The 17,384-nt window shown below is 37.5% G+C and overlaps 1 protein-coding gene across 4 annotated transcripts in view; it reads left to right on the top strand.

Annotated features, from left to right (window-relative positions):
* Nucleotides 1-793: 793 nt before the first annotated feature.
* Nucleotides 794-17,384, top strand: part of HSF2 (heat shock transcription factor 2) — a 30,314-nt gene continuing 13,723 nt past the window's right edge. For 2 of the 4 annotated variants that reach the window (XM_081044782.1, XM_081044780.1), the window contains exons 1-5: nucleotides 794-1,050; nucleotides 10,181-10,289; nucleotides 10,450-10,577; nucleotides 11,429-11,553; nucleotides 14,518-14,593. In XM_081044782.1, coding sequence (XP_080900908.1) covers nucleotides 958-1,050; nucleotides 10,181-10,289; nucleotides 10,450-10,577; nucleotides 11,429-11,553; nucleotides 14,518-14,593 — 531 coding nt within the window. In that variant the 5' untranslated portion in view covers nucleotides 794-957. The remainder of the gene's footprint in view (nucleotides 1,051-10,180; nucleotides 10,290-10,449; nucleotides 10,578-11,428; nucleotides 11,554-14,517; nucleotides 14,594-17,384) is intronic. The other 2 variants (XM_081044783.1, XM_081044781.1) reach the window with 1 other exon arrangement.

Raw genomic sequence — 17,384 nt, 5'->3', positions numbered from 1 at the left:
TACATGTCGGCAGTTAAATTGAATATCCACTAACGAGTCCTCAAGGCTGGGTCTAAAAGATATGCTGACTTCTTGTCCAATATTTTTTCCACTCTAACCAAACTATCTCCACAAACAGTATCTCTGTAAAGCTCACATGGGAACAATCTGTTAGTTGATTAAAATAGTATAAGTAAGACTATTTCTTTTCATGCTGAGCATATAATGGGCATTCGATGTGTTGAATTAAAAACACCATGTAAGGCTCCTCTTATAGATCCAGGTTCACAGCAGTACACGCTTAGTGAAGAGTGAGTTATTTAAATTCCTCTTTCTGGTAAACGTATTTCAAAGGGCCCATTTTCTAATTAAAATTTAAGGACAGCGTTCCTAACATCTAAGATACTTCCAATGTGAGGCCTAGCACATCATGCTTGAAACCCAGCCCACACCCCATCGGAATTACTATACTCCCTCCCGCCGACTGGCGCAAACCACACATTGCCTGCCACACACATGACTCAGGCCTGTGAGGACTTTTTGTAGACGCTCAGCCACAGCCCAGGAACCCAAAACTGTTTCCACGTGAAACAAGCAAACCCAGTAACCTAGGCCAAAAGTCCGCTACAGTGAAGGCTCTTGTATAAAAGGCGAATGAGAAGGCAGCGGGCCCCTTCTGCTCCCACCCCCTTCACGTCCGCAGCATCCAATCGCTTATCTGTGTCCTGGGTCGGCGCCCGGGATTGGCCGGGAACGAGACCCGCGCGGGCCCAGTGAGCACAGGCGAGCGCGGAGCCTTGTCTATCACGCGCGGCCTCGGGGCCTCCCCGCCTCGCGGAGCGCCTGGCGAGGTTGGGGGGCGGGGCCCGGGAAGCGCTGCGCCTGCGTTGTGGGCGTTCTCCGGGAGCAGCTGCCGCCGCCGCCGCCGCTACCGCCGCGTTCGGGTATAGAATTTGGAATCCCTGCGCCTGGTTAACAATGAAGCAGAGTTCGAACGTGCCAGCTTTCCTCAGCAAGCTCTGGACGCTGGTGGAGGAAACCCATACCAACGAGTTCATCACCTGGAGCCAGGTACGGGTCAGGGGACGGCGGCCTCCGAACCCCCGGGCTAATCGCTGCGTCTCGCTTTCTCCTGTAGCGTTGTGTCCTGCGGCCTGTGGCCCGACACCCCGTGCGAGGCCCTTGGGGTGGCGGTGCGGTGCGGCGCGGTCCTCGGCATTGGGACCCGTGGAGGACCCCTTGTATTGTTCACGCGGGGAACTGCGAGGAGCCGCGGGGGTCCCGGCCGGCGCCGCTCGCCCAGGCCGCGATGGGGGAGGGGAGGGGCGGCCCGCCCGGAGCGCCGCGGTCCGGGAGGCCCCGTAACGGTCCGGCTCGTTGGGCGTTCGGAACCCGCCGGGCGGAGCGAGGCCGGCTGTCGAGCCGAGGGCGCGGGAGCCACGTTACTGCACACTCATCCTCCGTCCTCCTGCCCGACTCGCGGTTTACGAGTTGCTGAGGGCACGGGCAGCCCTGGGCCGGGATCTTCAGCGCCGGGGTTTAACGGAGGAAATCTACCTCAACGACCCGATGGTCGTCACTGAACACACACTCACACACACACACACACACACACACACACACTCAGACACACTCACCCACCCACACCTCTTCGCATCTGAGATCTTTCTGAGGCAAGCAGAGAAGTAGGCACATGTTCACATGCAGGGTACTGCTTATCAGTACGGTTTTAAAACATGTAGAAAATGGTACGTTATTCTTTGGAGATTCTGAGCCGTTTGTATAAATGGATTTTTATGATTAATAAAATGTCAATAGACGTGTTCCGTGACTTAGTGAGGAGCTAAAACGAATCACTAAATTTCACTGGAACAGTTGCCCCCAGAGCTATCTGGATGCCATGATCATTAGTTTGATCCCAACTGCCACTAAACCGGGATAAGCTCTTCTCGTGTTTGGCCTCAGTTTCATCACCCATGCGATGATTGCGTTGCCTAGGTGATCCAAGACCCCATCTACTTCGAAATACTAAGATTCTGAGCGGAATGAGGATTGCATACACGGTGCATTTGTGTTAGAATACACTCGTAGGCTTTTGGAATCATTTTGTGAAGGGGAGTGGATTTCTCCTGTGGTAGCTGATCATCTCATCTGTTTGGGATATTTTCTTGTTTAGAGGTTTGGAAAGGAATAAGAAAAACTTACCTGCACAGTGCCTGGCACCTGTTAAATCTTGAGTAAATGTTATCTTCCTTCTTTCTCCATTTCTTTTCTGTTCCTTTCCTATTACAAGAACTCTCAGTTTTGTGATTTACTTTTGTCTTAACAGGGAGCACTATATTGAGTATATGAAGTTCTGACTACTCTAACACCATATTATACATTACGTTACATATACTGTCTTACATTCCTGTCACTTGTTCATTTTTTATCTTCTAGGACTTAATTTTCTTGAAGGTTGCTATCATCTGCTGGATGGTGTACATTAAGCATTTGATGAATTCTGTACAGTTTTCCAAAGGTGAAAATAGGGAAGGCAGCCATCAGCATACACTTAAAAATAAACAGATGTCTCATGCTTCTCATCAGTCAGAAGGATTAAAAGTTGACAAGGGTGGATCAGCACAGACTGCTGTTACTCAGTCTTGTATTCCTGTTGGAGATGGTACTGAGAATACCCCCCACCCAAGCTGACTTTTATACTATTTTGGTTTGGATGGGCCTTTTTGTTTTTATTGCCTAGAAGTGGTAACTAAGTATATTGGTAATTGGTTTTGACTAAAGGGTATTATGTTGGTGTCAGGTCCGATGAATTCTCATTAGTCAATATATTTTAATAACATTCTTATGGGCAGTATCAAACATGGAGAGTTTCAAACTAATACATAAAAACATGAATTCTAAGCCAAATAAACCACTTAAAAATCATTCTTATTTATCCCACTAAGTTGAAACTTAACTACACATTTTCCAATACATAACGGGACATTTAAAATATAAGTGAGAACAGGGACAGTATCTGTGCCAGGGACACAGTAGGTACTTAATAAATGTTTGATGAATCAGTAAAATCCTTGAAATATGTAATGGAAGAGTGGTAGGAATAATAAAGATAGACTTATGTTTGAAAAGAGTCTTAGAGATCATCTTAGTTTAGCCTCATCATTATATAGATGAGAATTTGAAGCTTAGACAGGCCAGATGAGTTATTAATAATTACAAAGCTAGCCATTATTGGAGGTGGAAACCTAACAGATTTCTGACCTAGATCAGTTGTTCACCAACATCACTGCACTTAATATAGGTTGGCACAATATTTAGTTACCAAAATATTACCCCTCCACAAAGTCAGTGGACAGTTCTGGATTAATGTTGCCTAGGGCTGTTTAGTGGTTTAGGGAAGCTGTCTCTTAACCCACAGATTTTTCCAAAAGCAGTGTTAACAGTGAAAGGTAAAACTTTAAACAATGATGTTAGATGGAAAAAAAGCAAAATAAGTTACTCTCATCTTTTAAAATTTGCTATGTGTGGTTGTTTCTGGTTTCCTTCAAACTGGTCTTGCTGAAATTTTGTTGAGGTAATTTAGCATTTATACTTTCTAAGTGAAAATCATATTAAGACCTTTTAGAAGCAGCAGATGTTTTGGAAACCAGGCAATACTTTATGCAATATATGTGTATTTTTTTCCTTGAAAAATAATTTACTCCTCTAGCTTGAGTAAGGCAAGGGGAGAAAACTCTTAACCAACTGCAGTTTGAAAAGCTTGTCTTAATGTTCCTAAAGACGTAAATAACTTTAGTTTTCTTTGAAACTTGTTATATGACAAAAATGAAAAATGAAATAAAACCCCCTAGTCATCATTAAATATAGAAATATATTCCAAGTGATCAAAATTATACTGAGTGTATTATTGTTTCAAATAATAGAAATGACTTTAGATCCAGAGTATCTCTAAAACATGTTGTATATTTCTTTTCCCCATATTTTCCCCAGGGAAGTTTCTTTTTACTTTCTTTTTTTTTTGTTTTACATTTCCTGTAACTTCAAAATTTTATGTAACTATTTTGGTTCTGGTAGGCAATCTATTGCCAAATCAAGGACAGAGATAGTACTGTTGGACAACCTAAAGCTGTTTCAATTGTCACAGAGTCTGAAACAGAAGACAGGTTTAGCTTGGAAGCAACTGGGAAACTTGATATTCAGGGACGAGGTTATGGAAGTTAAATGGAAGAAGTTCTTGCCATTGATAGTGAGGAACAGCCTTTACTGTTACTGATATTTGATACTTGTGTATGTTGAAGTGAAGCAGTGTAAAATAAGGAGAAAACTGGGAAGTCATTGTTTTGCCAGTGTTACTACAGTGTTTCCCTGAAAATAAGACCTAACCGGAAAATAAGCCCTAGCATGATTTTTCAGGATTGACATCCGTTGAACATAAGCCCTAATGCGTCTTTTGGAGCAAAAATTAATATAAGACCCACTCTTGTTTTTGGGGAAAACACTGTACCTTTGTCTCTGTTCTTCAGATTTCTTGAGAAGACAAATAAGTAATTTCCATAAAGGCCTCATATCCACATTTTTGTGCCTTGTGGCATTCTCTACTTCTCTATACCTCTCAAATCAGCAGACAAATCAGGAAATAGGAGGGAAAGAGAGCAAAAACAGAAATTGTTCAGTGTTCTCTAACTGTTTGGGATGAATTTATGCCATAGACCCTTTGACTTCCCAATGTTCTGGTATCGTTTTGAACTTCTCAGATAGACCAAAGGGGAATGGCAAATATAAAGACCTTGAACATGGCACATTCATGTGATTGGAGAAGGCCCATGTGGTTAGAGTATCCTGAGAAAATGTGAGAGTGAGGTCAGAGAGGTAGATAGGAGCAGATGGTATAAGGCCTTAGGGCTGTGATAAGGAGATTGAGAATGAAAGAACTAGTTAGAAGACTTATCAGTTTTCCGCTTATATTGAAAATACTGTGGCTGAGACTAGGGTAGTAGCAATGGAAGTGGTGAGGAATGGTTGGATTTGATACTTACTTTGATGGCAAAGCTGCAGAATTTACTGATAAATTGGCTGGAGATGGAGGAGAGACAGAGAACCATTAAGATTGACTCGGATTTGGCCTGAGCGATGGAATGAAGGATACCATTTGCTAAGATGGGGGAGTATTTTGAGAAATGCAATATGGGGATTCATATTAACTTTGAGATTAAAAATGGATCACTAGTAGTAGTAGTTCATTTTGCTTACATTTTAATTGATCACAGTCATATGGCCACACCTAATTTCAAAAGAGGTGGGGAAGTGCAGTGCTAGGAAGAAGAACAAATATTTCTGAACAGCCTGAGTGACTTCTACAGTCCAAGACATTCACATGGTAATGTTGAATAGGGTGTTTGGATATGAGACTAACGTTCACAGTGAAGTTTCGAGCTTGTGAGTATTAAATCCATGGGACTAGGTGGTGTCATCCAGGAAGACAAATGAAGATAGAAGGAACTGAAAGATAGGGTATTCCAATGTTTAGAGGGCATAAGGACGTGAAAAATCCAGCAAAAGAGATTGAAAAGGAATAGTGAGAGAGGAGGAAAAATAGGAACAGGTCTAGAAGTTACTAGAAGAAAATGGTTCAAGAAAGATGATTAACTGTGTCAAATGCAGTTATGAATGTTGTTGTATATTTTTCCTGGTGTATGTAAGCAAAAATTTTTCTAAGGTGTATATGCCTACATTGAAGAGTAGAATTGCTGGAAAGTAGGATATGAAATGTTCAACCTCAAAGTAGTTCAAATTATTTTCCAAAGAGATCAAACCAGTTAATACTCCTTTTAGCCATGCATGAGATTTTCCATTAAGCCACATCTTCAAAACTTGATACTATGCTTCCTAATTTTTGCCAGTCTAATGGATGTAAAGAGTTACCTCAGTGAGGTCTTAATTTATAATTCCCCACGTACTGATAAGTTCAAACCTTTTTTAAAAAAACTATTGGAGTGAGAATGGTTAATAAAATTACATAGGTTTCAAGCGTGCATTTCTATAAAACATTATATATCACGTTGTATGCTCACTACCCCAGAATCAGTTCTCCTTCCATCACCATATATTTGGCTCCCTTTACCCTTTTCTACCATCTCCCCCACCCCTTACCTTCTGGTAACCACTAAATAGTTGTCTGTGTCTGAGTTTTTGTTTCTTTGTCTTTTTGTATTGGCCATTTGTGTTTCCTGTTCTATTAAATGTTTGACCATTTTTCTATTGGATGGTTTATCTTTTAGTATGTATAGGGACTCCTTGTATATTCTGTATATTCATTTTTGGATATATGTGCTGCCAATACCTTCTCTCAGTTTGTGCCTTTTTACTTTTAACCAGTAGTTCTTAATTTTAGTATAATTTATCAATCTTTTTTTGTGGTTCATGCTTTCTCTTCAGGATATTTTCCCTTACTTACCTCAAGGAGAGAAAAATACTTTTCCATTTCTCGTCTTCTGAAAGGTTTAGAGGTTTGCGTTTCACATCTTACGTCTTTAATTCATTGAAATCGATTTTTGTGTATGGTATGAGTGATCCAGTTTCATTATTTTTAATATATTTGGTTGTCCTAGCTCCTTATTGAATAGTTCCTTCTTTCCCCAGTGATATGTGTTGCTACTTGTGTTTTATAGTAAAATTATATGTAGATATTGCAGTTTTATTTCTGTGTTCTCTGTTCTTTTCATTGGACAATTACAAATCACATGTCTTAATTACTGTAGCTTTATATAAAAAATCTTGCTTTTTGGAGGGCAACTTATTCTTCTGGAGTACTTTATCTATTGGTCTTTGCTCTTCCATACATGTTTCAAAATCAAGTTCCATTGCAGGGGTGGGAAACTATTGGGATTTTTATTGGAATTGCATTGAAACTATAAATCAGATTAGGGAAAATGGATTATCTTTACAATACTGAGTATTCCCATGAACAAGGCATGTTTCTAAATTCATTTTATTGTTTAATAAAGTTTTATAATTTTTTGCAATTAGGTCTTGCACACCTTTGTTAGATTTCTTCCTAGGTAATTTATAGATGTAAGTGGTGTCCTCTGGTTAAAATACATTTATTGCTGGTAATAACCAACAGTTATTGCTGGTAATTAGAAATACAGGTAACATTTGTATATTGATCGTAAATCAGTGAGCTCATTTTACTGATTGGGGTTCTCTTAAGGGTACATCCATAGCATCTGTAAATGACACTTTTGTTCTTTTTTTCAGAACCTTATACCTTTAATTTGTTTTATTTTTTTGCAGTGGATAAGACCTCAGTAGGAGGGTCAGATAGAAACAGTGATCATGGGATTCCTTTTCCTTATTTTTAAAGGGAATTTTTAAAATATTTCCCCCTTTAGTCAATAGCTGTTAAAATTGAGAGTTTTTAATTTATGTTTTTGTTGTTAATGTCAAACTTAATTGGGTAACTTAAGGGGAGAGAGAGGCATGCCAGATGGAGAATACAGGAAAAAGTTGACTTTTGGGGAGTGGGAAGATAGGTTTGAAATAGACAATAGGTTGAGAACATAGTGAGTTAAAGAACATTGTAAAAATGTTGACAATTGGAAATTTAAGTGTGAAATTTGAGATGGGCAGAAGTGTAGATGTGATAATCATCATACATAATAGTAAATAATTGGGCACACTGGTGTAGATCAGATTGCCCAAGGAAAGAGTGTAAAAAGTGCCATGATCAAGGATAGAAACCTAAAAAAATACCACCTCTTGGTAGTAAGTGGAAGGCAATTAAAAGGAAATATGAGAGATGGAGAGCCAATAGTGTATGGTTTCAAAACCAAGAGTAGAGCATTTAAAAAGGGGATTGTCAAGTAATGACAAATGAAATGACACTGAGAGGTATAGGAAGATCAGGACTGAAAAGAGGACATTGAATTTGGCATTTGACACTACTGGTTTTAGTAGTGTGAGGGAAACAAACCAACTTTTAGTGAAAGTTAGTAGATGGTCCTAAATTGGAGAAGGGGGTTTTAATATATTTGTCAAATTTTGCAGTGAAGGAGAAGATAAATGGGGTGGGAAGATAAGAGAGGGAAGTAGAGGGAAAGCCTTTTTAAGATAATAAATACTGTATGCATTTTTAATTTTAAGTTATTACCTAATAACCAACACTAGTTATTAACAAACTCTTTAAATTTTGCCAATGTAATAAGTAAAAATCATTATTTGTTTCACTGTATGTTCAATAATGATTGAGACTGGGTCTCCCTAAAATTCACATTGAGGTTTTCATTTGTTAGAATTTTTTTTTTTTTTTTAGAATTTTTTTTTATTAATGCAGTTAAACTTTTGTCATAATGTTTTGTGTATATACATAAAAATGAATTACAGGATTACATGGTAATTCTGTGTTTAATTTTATGAGGAACTACCATACTGTTTTCCCTTGCAGCTGCACTAGTATGAATTTCAACGAGCAGTGCACAGGGGTTCCAATTTCTCTGCATCCTTGTCAACACTTGTTTTGTTTTGTGTTTTTTTCTTTGTGTGTATGTGTGTGTGTGTGTGTGTGTGTGTGTGTGTGTGTGTTAATGACCATCCTGTGAAATGATTATCTCTTGGTGTTGGTTTTCATTTCCCTAATAAATAGTGATGTTAGGCATCTTTTCATATGTTTGTTGGCCATTTGTGTATCTTCTTTGGAAAAATGTCCGTTCACGTCCTTTGCCCATTTCTAATCAGGTTGTTTGTTTTTTGTTGTTGAATTGTAGGGGTTCTTTATATATTGTGGATAGTAACCCCTTGTTAGATGAATACAATTTGAACATATTTTCTGTGATTCCATGACTTGTCTTTTCATTCTTTTGTTAGTGTTCTTTGCACAAATTTTTTTTTTCCTCCCCTTCTTCTACCTCCCATCCCATCCCCCCACTCCCGTTCAAGCCGTTGTTTCTCAGTCTAGTTGTGTAGGACACAGCTCCCTGGCCCATGCTGCTATTATGATCCTTGCCCTCCTCCCTCGGCTGAGGCAGTCGGTCATCGGTGGGCCACTCACAGCAGCTCACGGCAGCTCTTGCTGGCTGCTGGCCACTAAAGGCAGCACATGGTAGCCCACAGCAGCACACAGCAGCTGGCGGCAGCTCATGGCAGCTCACGCCAACCTCTGGTTGTGCATGGCAGCCCAGCTCCAGGGAGAGCTGTTGTCCACAATCTTAGCGTAGAGGGAGCTCACTGGCCCATGTGGGAATCGAGCCGGTGACCACATGAGCCAATGGGCTGGCCCTAAAAAAGTTTTTTTTTAAGTTTGAGGTAGCCCCTTTGTCTCTTTTTGCTTTTGTTGCCTGTCCTTTGGTTGTTGTCTAAGAAATCATTGCCAAATCCAGTATCTTGAAGCTTTCCCCCCTTACGTTTTCTTCTAAATTTTTAGTAATTTGAGCTCTTTGATCCATTTTGAATTAATTTTTGTATATTGTGTAAGGTAAGGGTTCAGCGTTGTCCTTTTGCATGTTAGTATTCAATTTCCAAGCATCATTTGTTGAAAAGACTGTCTTCCTCATTTATGGTTGTGGCACTCTTATAAAAAATCCTTGGACTGTATACGTGAGAGTTTATTTCTGGGCTCTCTATTCTGTTCTATTGGTCTTTCTTTATGCAAGTACCATGCTGTTTTGATTACTGTATTTTTGTAGTAAGTTTCAAATTAGTTTTTGTATGGAGGAGCAATTAGTGACTTTTAATTAATAACCAAATGTCTTACTGAATTCTCTTAACAGTTTTTCAATTGATTGTACAAAGATATAATTATGTCTATTGCAAATAATGCTGAAATACTTCTTCCTCCCAAATTTCATCTTATTTTTGTCTAATTGCACTGGCTTTAAAACTATTAAATAATTATGCTGGCTACATACAGTATTTTTCTTGTTTCTGATTGAATGGAAATTCTTCTAATATTTCCCCATAGCGTATGATGCAGCTTTTGATATGAGACACACCTCCTAAGCTTTTGAAGTTGACATCAAAAAGCTTAATTGCAGGTTGACATTTAATTGCAGTTTGACACTTAATTGGAGTTTATGTTGCCATTAACAGGAATAAAATATTTGTCTGAAGATATCCTGAAAGACTTACCCAGCTTGAGAGTTCATATGTATCATCTAGTGTCAGAGGGTCTTAACTAATTGACTTTTTCATTTTTTTTTTTCAGAATGGCCAAAGTTTTCTGGTTTTGGATGAACAAAGATTTGCAAAGGAAATTCTTCCCAAATACTTCAAGCACAATAACATGGCAAGCTTTGTGAGGCAACTCAATATGTGTGAGTATGAACAGCAGTTTGCTTGGACTACTGTCATCAGCCACTGATTAAACCATTTTTTTTCCATTAGGATGATAAAGAGGAAAATATACTCCATAGACGCACCATTATTTTTTTACTCTTTTCTGTTTTCGTCATCTGAATTTTGTATCTTTTTCAGATGGTTTCCGTAAAGTAGTACATATTGACTCTGGAATTGTAAAGCAGGAACGGGATGGTCCTGTTGAATTTCAGCATCCTTACTTCAAACAAGGCCAGGATGACTTGTTGGAGAACATTAAAAGGAAGGTGGGCTATTGTTACCGTTATTTAATTAGGGCATTGCTGTGTAGTGTACTTGGCCAAAACTTATGTTTCAGTTGTTGAAATTAAGAATGTACAAAAATATACTGGTGTTTCTTGTTGGGATGACTTAGATTAATAAAGCTTTAGTTACTTCCCCCTACTTTATTTTTCCTGGTTCTGAACTACACCGAGGTCTCAGGCAACTTCTAAAGGGAAGGAAAATGTTTGCATTCTGAATGAAGGTGAGGAGTCATTCATATTGGGATAGCTTATACTGCTTTTACTTTAGCTTTAAAAGTGTTAGCTCCTGCTAGAATGTAAAGCTTCCTGGAGGGCCATTTTTATAGTTCACTGCTGAATATCCAATGCCTAGAATAAGTCCCTTGCATATAGCAGGCATTTAATAATACAGTTGTTGAATGAATCTTTTGCTGAAATAAGATATTTTTTTACAAAACCCACAAAAGGGGGTGAGGGTATTAAAAGGTAGTGAACCATGAAAGAAAATTCCCAAGAATGAAGCTGTTATTGCATAAATTTAATTAAATGTGGAATGTGATCATAAAGAGACTTGGAGAAATTACAGGGAGTTTGGAAATGAAAAAAAAAAAAAAGCCCCTAAGGTGTTCTTGCTTGTAGAAACTTCTCCACTTTTTTTTTTTTTTAATAGACTGATTATTTCTTATCTTCTCTCTTTGAGCTGTGAAGTTTATTCTTTCCCTAGAATCCTATTCTGGGTTTTTTGGGACTAGATCTCACTTCCTGAACAGGCTACAAAAACCTCTTAACATAGGAAAGCTTTGAATTGCAATCACGGTATTTAATATTTATTTCCTAAATTTGCTTTTTGAAAGGTTTCATCTTCAAAACCAGAAGAAAATAAAATTCGTCAGGAAGATTTAACAAAAATTATAAGCAGTGCTCAAAAGGTTCAAATAAAACAAGAAACTATTGAGTCCAGGCTTTCTGAATTAAAAAGGTAAAGTATTATTTCCACATACAATTGTAATACGGGGGTTGGTGTGTGTGTTGGGCCTTGAAGGTTGGTATTTTAAGTACTTTTAGATCATGTTGTTGAAGCCAAGATCAAAGGTCATTTTTCTGTAAGTATTGGTTCCCTTTATTTTTTATCTTGGGTAGACTTTGCCCCAATATTGTATTTTCATAATGTTGATCGAAAGAATATATAAATGTGGACATCCAAAACTATGATTCACAAGCCTAATTCGTGAAACAGTAGATTTAAATTGGCGTATGAAATATGATTCTGCTTAGGTTAGCTTTTATATGATGTTCACACATGTTAGGGCACACAAGCCATAAGAAGTACTACATATGTTACCCATTCTTTCTTTTGTGATGTTTTTTAAAGACTTTTGTATATGACCTATTTTAGGAAAAAGGAGGACACAAAAAATAGGGGGGAAGTACACAGGAGACTTGCTCTACTTGATATTTATTTTACATAGACGGGGGGGGGGGAGTGTTCTTCAAACCTTTTATCTACAGAAAGATGATTTATTTTGTTTCACTACAGTTCTTGGTAGTATTGTAAGTCACCACAGTAGCAGCTTATGTATAGAGTAGGTATGTGCAGCTTTTTTAGTAAAAGTAGCTGAGATTTTCTCTAATCCTAATAGGTCCCAAGGTCTTGAGAGTAGTTGTTTTACTTATTCTCCCTCCCATCAAGACTCATGTGGGACATTAGTTTAACCATTCTTAAGTATCTTCATTAAAAAAAGTAATAACTTCATTCAAAAAAGTAACCTTTGACTTTTCCTTTTTGAGTAAGCCTTAACTTTTTATTTATTTATTTATTTATTTTAATTTTTTTTTAAGATTTTTATTGAGGAAGGGAAACAGGACTTTTTTGGGGAACAGTGTGTATTTCCGGGACTGTATTGGGGAACAGTATGTTTTTCCCAGGACCCATCAGCTCCAAGTCAAGTTGTTATCCTTTCAGTCTTAGTTATGGAGGGCGCAGCTCAGCTCCAAGTCCAGTTGCCATTGTTCAATTTTAGTTGTAGGGGGCGCAACCCACCATCCCTTGCAGGAGTCGAACTGGCAACCTTATGGTTGAGAGCATACGCTCCAACCAACTGAGCCATCCAGGCACCCGGAAGCTCAGCAACAGCTCATCTGAAGCTCCTTGTCTTCATTCTAGCTGCAAAGGGTGCAGCTCACTGGCCCATATGGGAATCAAACCGGCAGCCCTGTTGCCCAGAGCTCGCACTCTAACCAACTGAGCCACTCGTCCTCCCCGAGCCTTAATTTTAAGCTTTCCCATTTTGCATATTTTATTTAACCACTTGTGCTGGTTTGCTGTGTGTATCTTGTATCTGTTGAGGTGCTGTGTGACCCATTTCCTTGAATCTCAGGATTAGTCCTTAAGGAATAGGAGCCCAAATTCATCCTTTAAGTCTTAAAGGTAACCATTCTTCTGCTTACCTTTAGTAGACAGATGACAGTATCATACATTTCTGAGTCAAAAATAGCACAGTATTTATTCGGTTGGTATTAAAGAAAGTCTCATTTTCAGTACCCTCCATATGTAAATCCAGTTCTTTTCGTAATAGCTTGGATTGAGGAAGATAGCTTTTGTGGAATTAACAAGAGTGAAAATTAAACATTTAATCGGTGGATTATCTTTCATGTCCTCTCAGCATTATCATTGCTGCTAACGTTAATAACTCAATGCAGTTTCAATTAAAAATGGTGAATGAAGGAAAAAAACTACCATGTTTCCCCGAAAATAAGACCTTGCTGAACAGTCAGCTCTAATGCGTCTTTTGGAGCAAAAATTAGTATAAGATCTGGTGTTATTTTACTATAATACAAGACCGGGTCTTAGATAATGTAATATAATATAATGTAATGTAAATATAAGACCTGGTGTTATTTTACTATAATACTAGACCGGGTCTTATATAATGTAATATAATGCAATATAATGTAATGTAGTATAATATATAATATAATATAATATAATATAATATAATATAAATATGTAATATAATATAAAATACTGGGTCTTATATTAATTTTTGCTCCAAAAGACACATTAAAGCGGATTGTTCTGCTAGGTCTTATTTTCGGGGAAACATGATATTTAGTACTTGGCAAGTTATTGGTTTGTTATATATCTACATATGCTTGGAAAAGACAAATATTTTTTAGTGTTTTCATATGCTTGTGTGAGGCAGATCTTAAGATAGACAGTTTTAGAGTCTGACAGACTTTAGTTTGACTTCAATACTTAGCAAATTGACTGTGTGATCTTGGGCAAGTTTTGAGTCTCAGTGTCCTCATCTATAAAATAGAGTCAATAATTCCTTTCTTGATAGATTTGAAAGAAGTTTAAATAAGTAATACACATAAAATGCTTAGCACAATGCCTGGAGCATAGCAAGTGCTAGCTAGGTAAATGTCACTTCCTTTTAAGAATTGTTTCATAAACACAAGTTCTGAATTCAGTTGGTAGCCATAGTTGAAAGGTTAGCATAAACAAGAAGTAATGAACCAGATTGTCAGGAATAAATTGCCTCAATTTATTGGATGTGGTCATGAGTCTTCAAGTTTTACGTCTATATTGCTATGAGTAAAAGATACTACAGTTATGAAAGAATGAGTCTAGATTCGAGTCAAAATAATTGCCATTGTATGTAATTGAACCAGAGATTTTTCTAGTCTCATAAAATATATACTAAAAGCCAGTTAAATCCTTACTGGTGTTGTTTTCTTAAAAAATGATCTTTATTATTTTTTTAATTTAAAAAAAATGTTTATTCCCATTGCCTCCCCCCCCCCCACCGCCCTTTGGCAATCATCAGCCTGTTCTCTATGTCTGTGGGGGGTCTTTGGTATGCTTAATTAAAGATATTGAGGCCTGGCTTCCTGGCTGAATTGTTTTGTTTGTTTTGTTTTTAAATAAATGATAACATAGTGAGAATGAGTCCCTTTGGAAGGAGGTGTCGGAATTACGAGCAAAACATGCACAACAGCAACAAGTTATTCGAAAGGTAAGCTTTTTATCCTATGAGCATAATTTGCATTTGTTTAAAGAGTACCATTTGTGACAAAAAGAAGTCTCAATTGAATAGTCAGTGATTTGATTAATCTTATATATTGGGTGCATAGGTGGAAGTAAATCTATGAACTCAAACAAGTGTTAAGCCAAGTGTTATATATTCTTTTTAATAAAAAATTTATTAGCTAAATATGGTCATTCCATATTCCCAGCTAATGTGTCATTAGCTTTTAATAAATGACCTTTTACCTGATATTATACTACCAATTTCTTACGTAATTTTTACTGTAAAAGACAGCCTTACTGTGTGTGTGTGTGTTTTCTTTTTGTTATTTTTTACTCTGAAAGGCAGTTTCAGAAGATAAATTACTAATACTTTCAAATGAGTTGACCAAATTATGAGTTGGAAAAAAATGAGTTATCAATGTATGTCATTGTTAGTCTGTGCAGAAAAGAAGTTAATATGGTGTTGTAAAGTAAGTCCTGAATATTAGTATCTGAGCTGAAAATTACTGGGGGAACCCAGAAGCTCTATGTTGCATTGTATCTTAGTAATTTGATCCGTTCATGTCAGCTTTCATATGTTAATAAGAGGTGAAACATAGAAGTAATTAAGGTAGCTATTTTTTGCTCATGAGTAAACTGGACTATTAAGTTTAAGCAACAGGTTTTTTTGGGGGAAGGGAGAGTGAGAGAGCTTCAGCTTGTTCATGCTCAGAGGCCTTTAGCTAAAAATAGGGTTATGACTGACAGGACTTGTATCTAGTGGAGCAGGCTTAGAACAGAGATGAATGGTAGTTGCGGCCTTTGGCCTATAGTCAAGTAGATAATACTGTTTTTTTTTTTTTTTTTTAATCAGTTTGTAAGTAAAGGTTGAATGTCGAATTCAATTTTATGTGTTTAATCAAAGTACATACATTTTCAAAACTTTCGTAGCTAATTCCAACTTGCAGCCCTGTTAAGAATACCTGATTTAAAATGAAAAATGTACCTGAACTTATACTTTATTTTAAAAATCTGTTTTTCCTGTTCAGAAAACAATGTTTTCGTTAAATATTAAGTTACAGTACTCCATAATTTGTTGGATTTTTTTTTTCCTAAAAGCAAAGCTAGTTGGTAAAATACTTATATAACATTTCAGTTTTTCATGAAAGCTGACATTCTATTTGCTCAGGTTTGCGTTTCAATCTTTGTGTTTTGATGGGGGTTAGGGAGCTTACATAATGCATGAAGACAGCCGATAATTTTTTTCTCTATTACTGGAATTGGTTTCTAACTCTGCCATTTACTCTTTAGTCTTGGATTAACTGGAAATAATGTATGTGAGGCACCTCTTCTAGGACTTGTCAGGTACAGAAGTTAGATGCTGTAAATGTTAGGTGCCTCTCTGCTTCAGGTAATAAAGTCTGTACAGTGTGACACAGAAGTGTAAAAAGAACTGAGATGTAGAACAAATTTCAGGAGAAATTTAGCCAGTGATTCGAGTTCTTAATAAATCCAACTACTAATGTTTTTAGAGTTTTCCCATAACACTTTTTTATAAATTAACAAAAGTAATAGAAGTTGAATGATTTCATAGGTAATATTTAAACTTAAATGTTGTCTTTTTGTCTTTAAATGCTCTCAGCATTTTCTTTTGAATAAGCAATTTAGTAGCTAACCTTATACTCTAATGTTGTTTAACTCTTCAATTAAAATGTCTATATTTTTTCCTATGGGAAAGTTCATATTGATTGTAAGGCATACTGTTTAGGAGCCTCTCTTAGGGGAGAACACAATATTAAAGCTATACAGTATGTATTTTTAATTGACAATTCTCTACTTTAATCACGTAATTACATTTTACAGAGCTTACAGAGAACTTTTGCGCAGACTCTATATTGTCTTCCAATCACGTTTGGCCTTTATTCACAGCCTTGCAGTGATGACTGTTGTTCATAGTTCCCCATGTGATCCTCACTTTTCCAGCTTCTTCAGGAAGTTGACTATAATTTCATGGCATACCCTGAGCCAGTGGTTCTCATATCAGTCCACCTTGAGGGCTTGCTAAACACACATATTGCTGGGCCCCATCCTCAGAATTTCTGACTCAGCAATTCTGGGGTGTGTCTAAGGATTTGTATATCATTAACTTTCTAGGCCAACGCTGCTGGTCTATGGAACACACTAAGATATACTGTCGTAAAATATGAAGGACTGTTGGTATGTGTTAATCTGTGATAGTTTTTCCTCTAACTTTAATCACACTTTGAAGATTAAACCAGCTTCTCATGATTGTCAGCAGGAAGCTTTGACAGATGGTTAATACATCAACAATAATTTTTCTAGAATTAGCCAATAAACTTATTCTAACTTGAAAATTTTATGATCTATTCTAAGAAAATTGGCAATTTCTTTAGCCTCTCAAACACCCGTTTTCTTTTTTGCATCATAATCTTCTTGAAAGAATTTTAAGTAAAAAGTTGGGATCTGTATCCAGGCATGCTTGCTACTACTTATCACCAAAACAAATAACTGAACTGAATATTGGATAGATAAATGGATGGGTGGGTGAGTGGGTGGAATGATGGATGGGTGGGTGGGTGGATGGATGGATGGATGGATGGATGGATGGATGGATGGATGGATGGATGGATGGATGGATGGATTGGATGGATTGGATGGATTGGATGGATCAGTCTTAGGCATCTCTATATCCTAGGTAGTAGCAACTTTATCGCAGGTTATTCTTTTGCCTGAAAGCTACCATGTTTCCCGAAAATAAGACCTAGCCGGGCAGTCAG

This window comes from Rhinolophus hipposideros (genome assembly GCF_964194185.1).
Source record: "Rhinolophus hipposideros genome assembly, chromosome: 3".
In the NCBI taxonomy this organism is placed as follows: domain Eukaryota; kingdom Metazoa; phylum Chordata; class Mammalia; order Chiroptera; family Rhinolophidae; genus Rhinolophus; species Rhinolophus hipposideros.
Note: the sequence above shows the minus strand (reverse complement) of the source record. Positions and strands in the feature narration are given on the sequence as shown.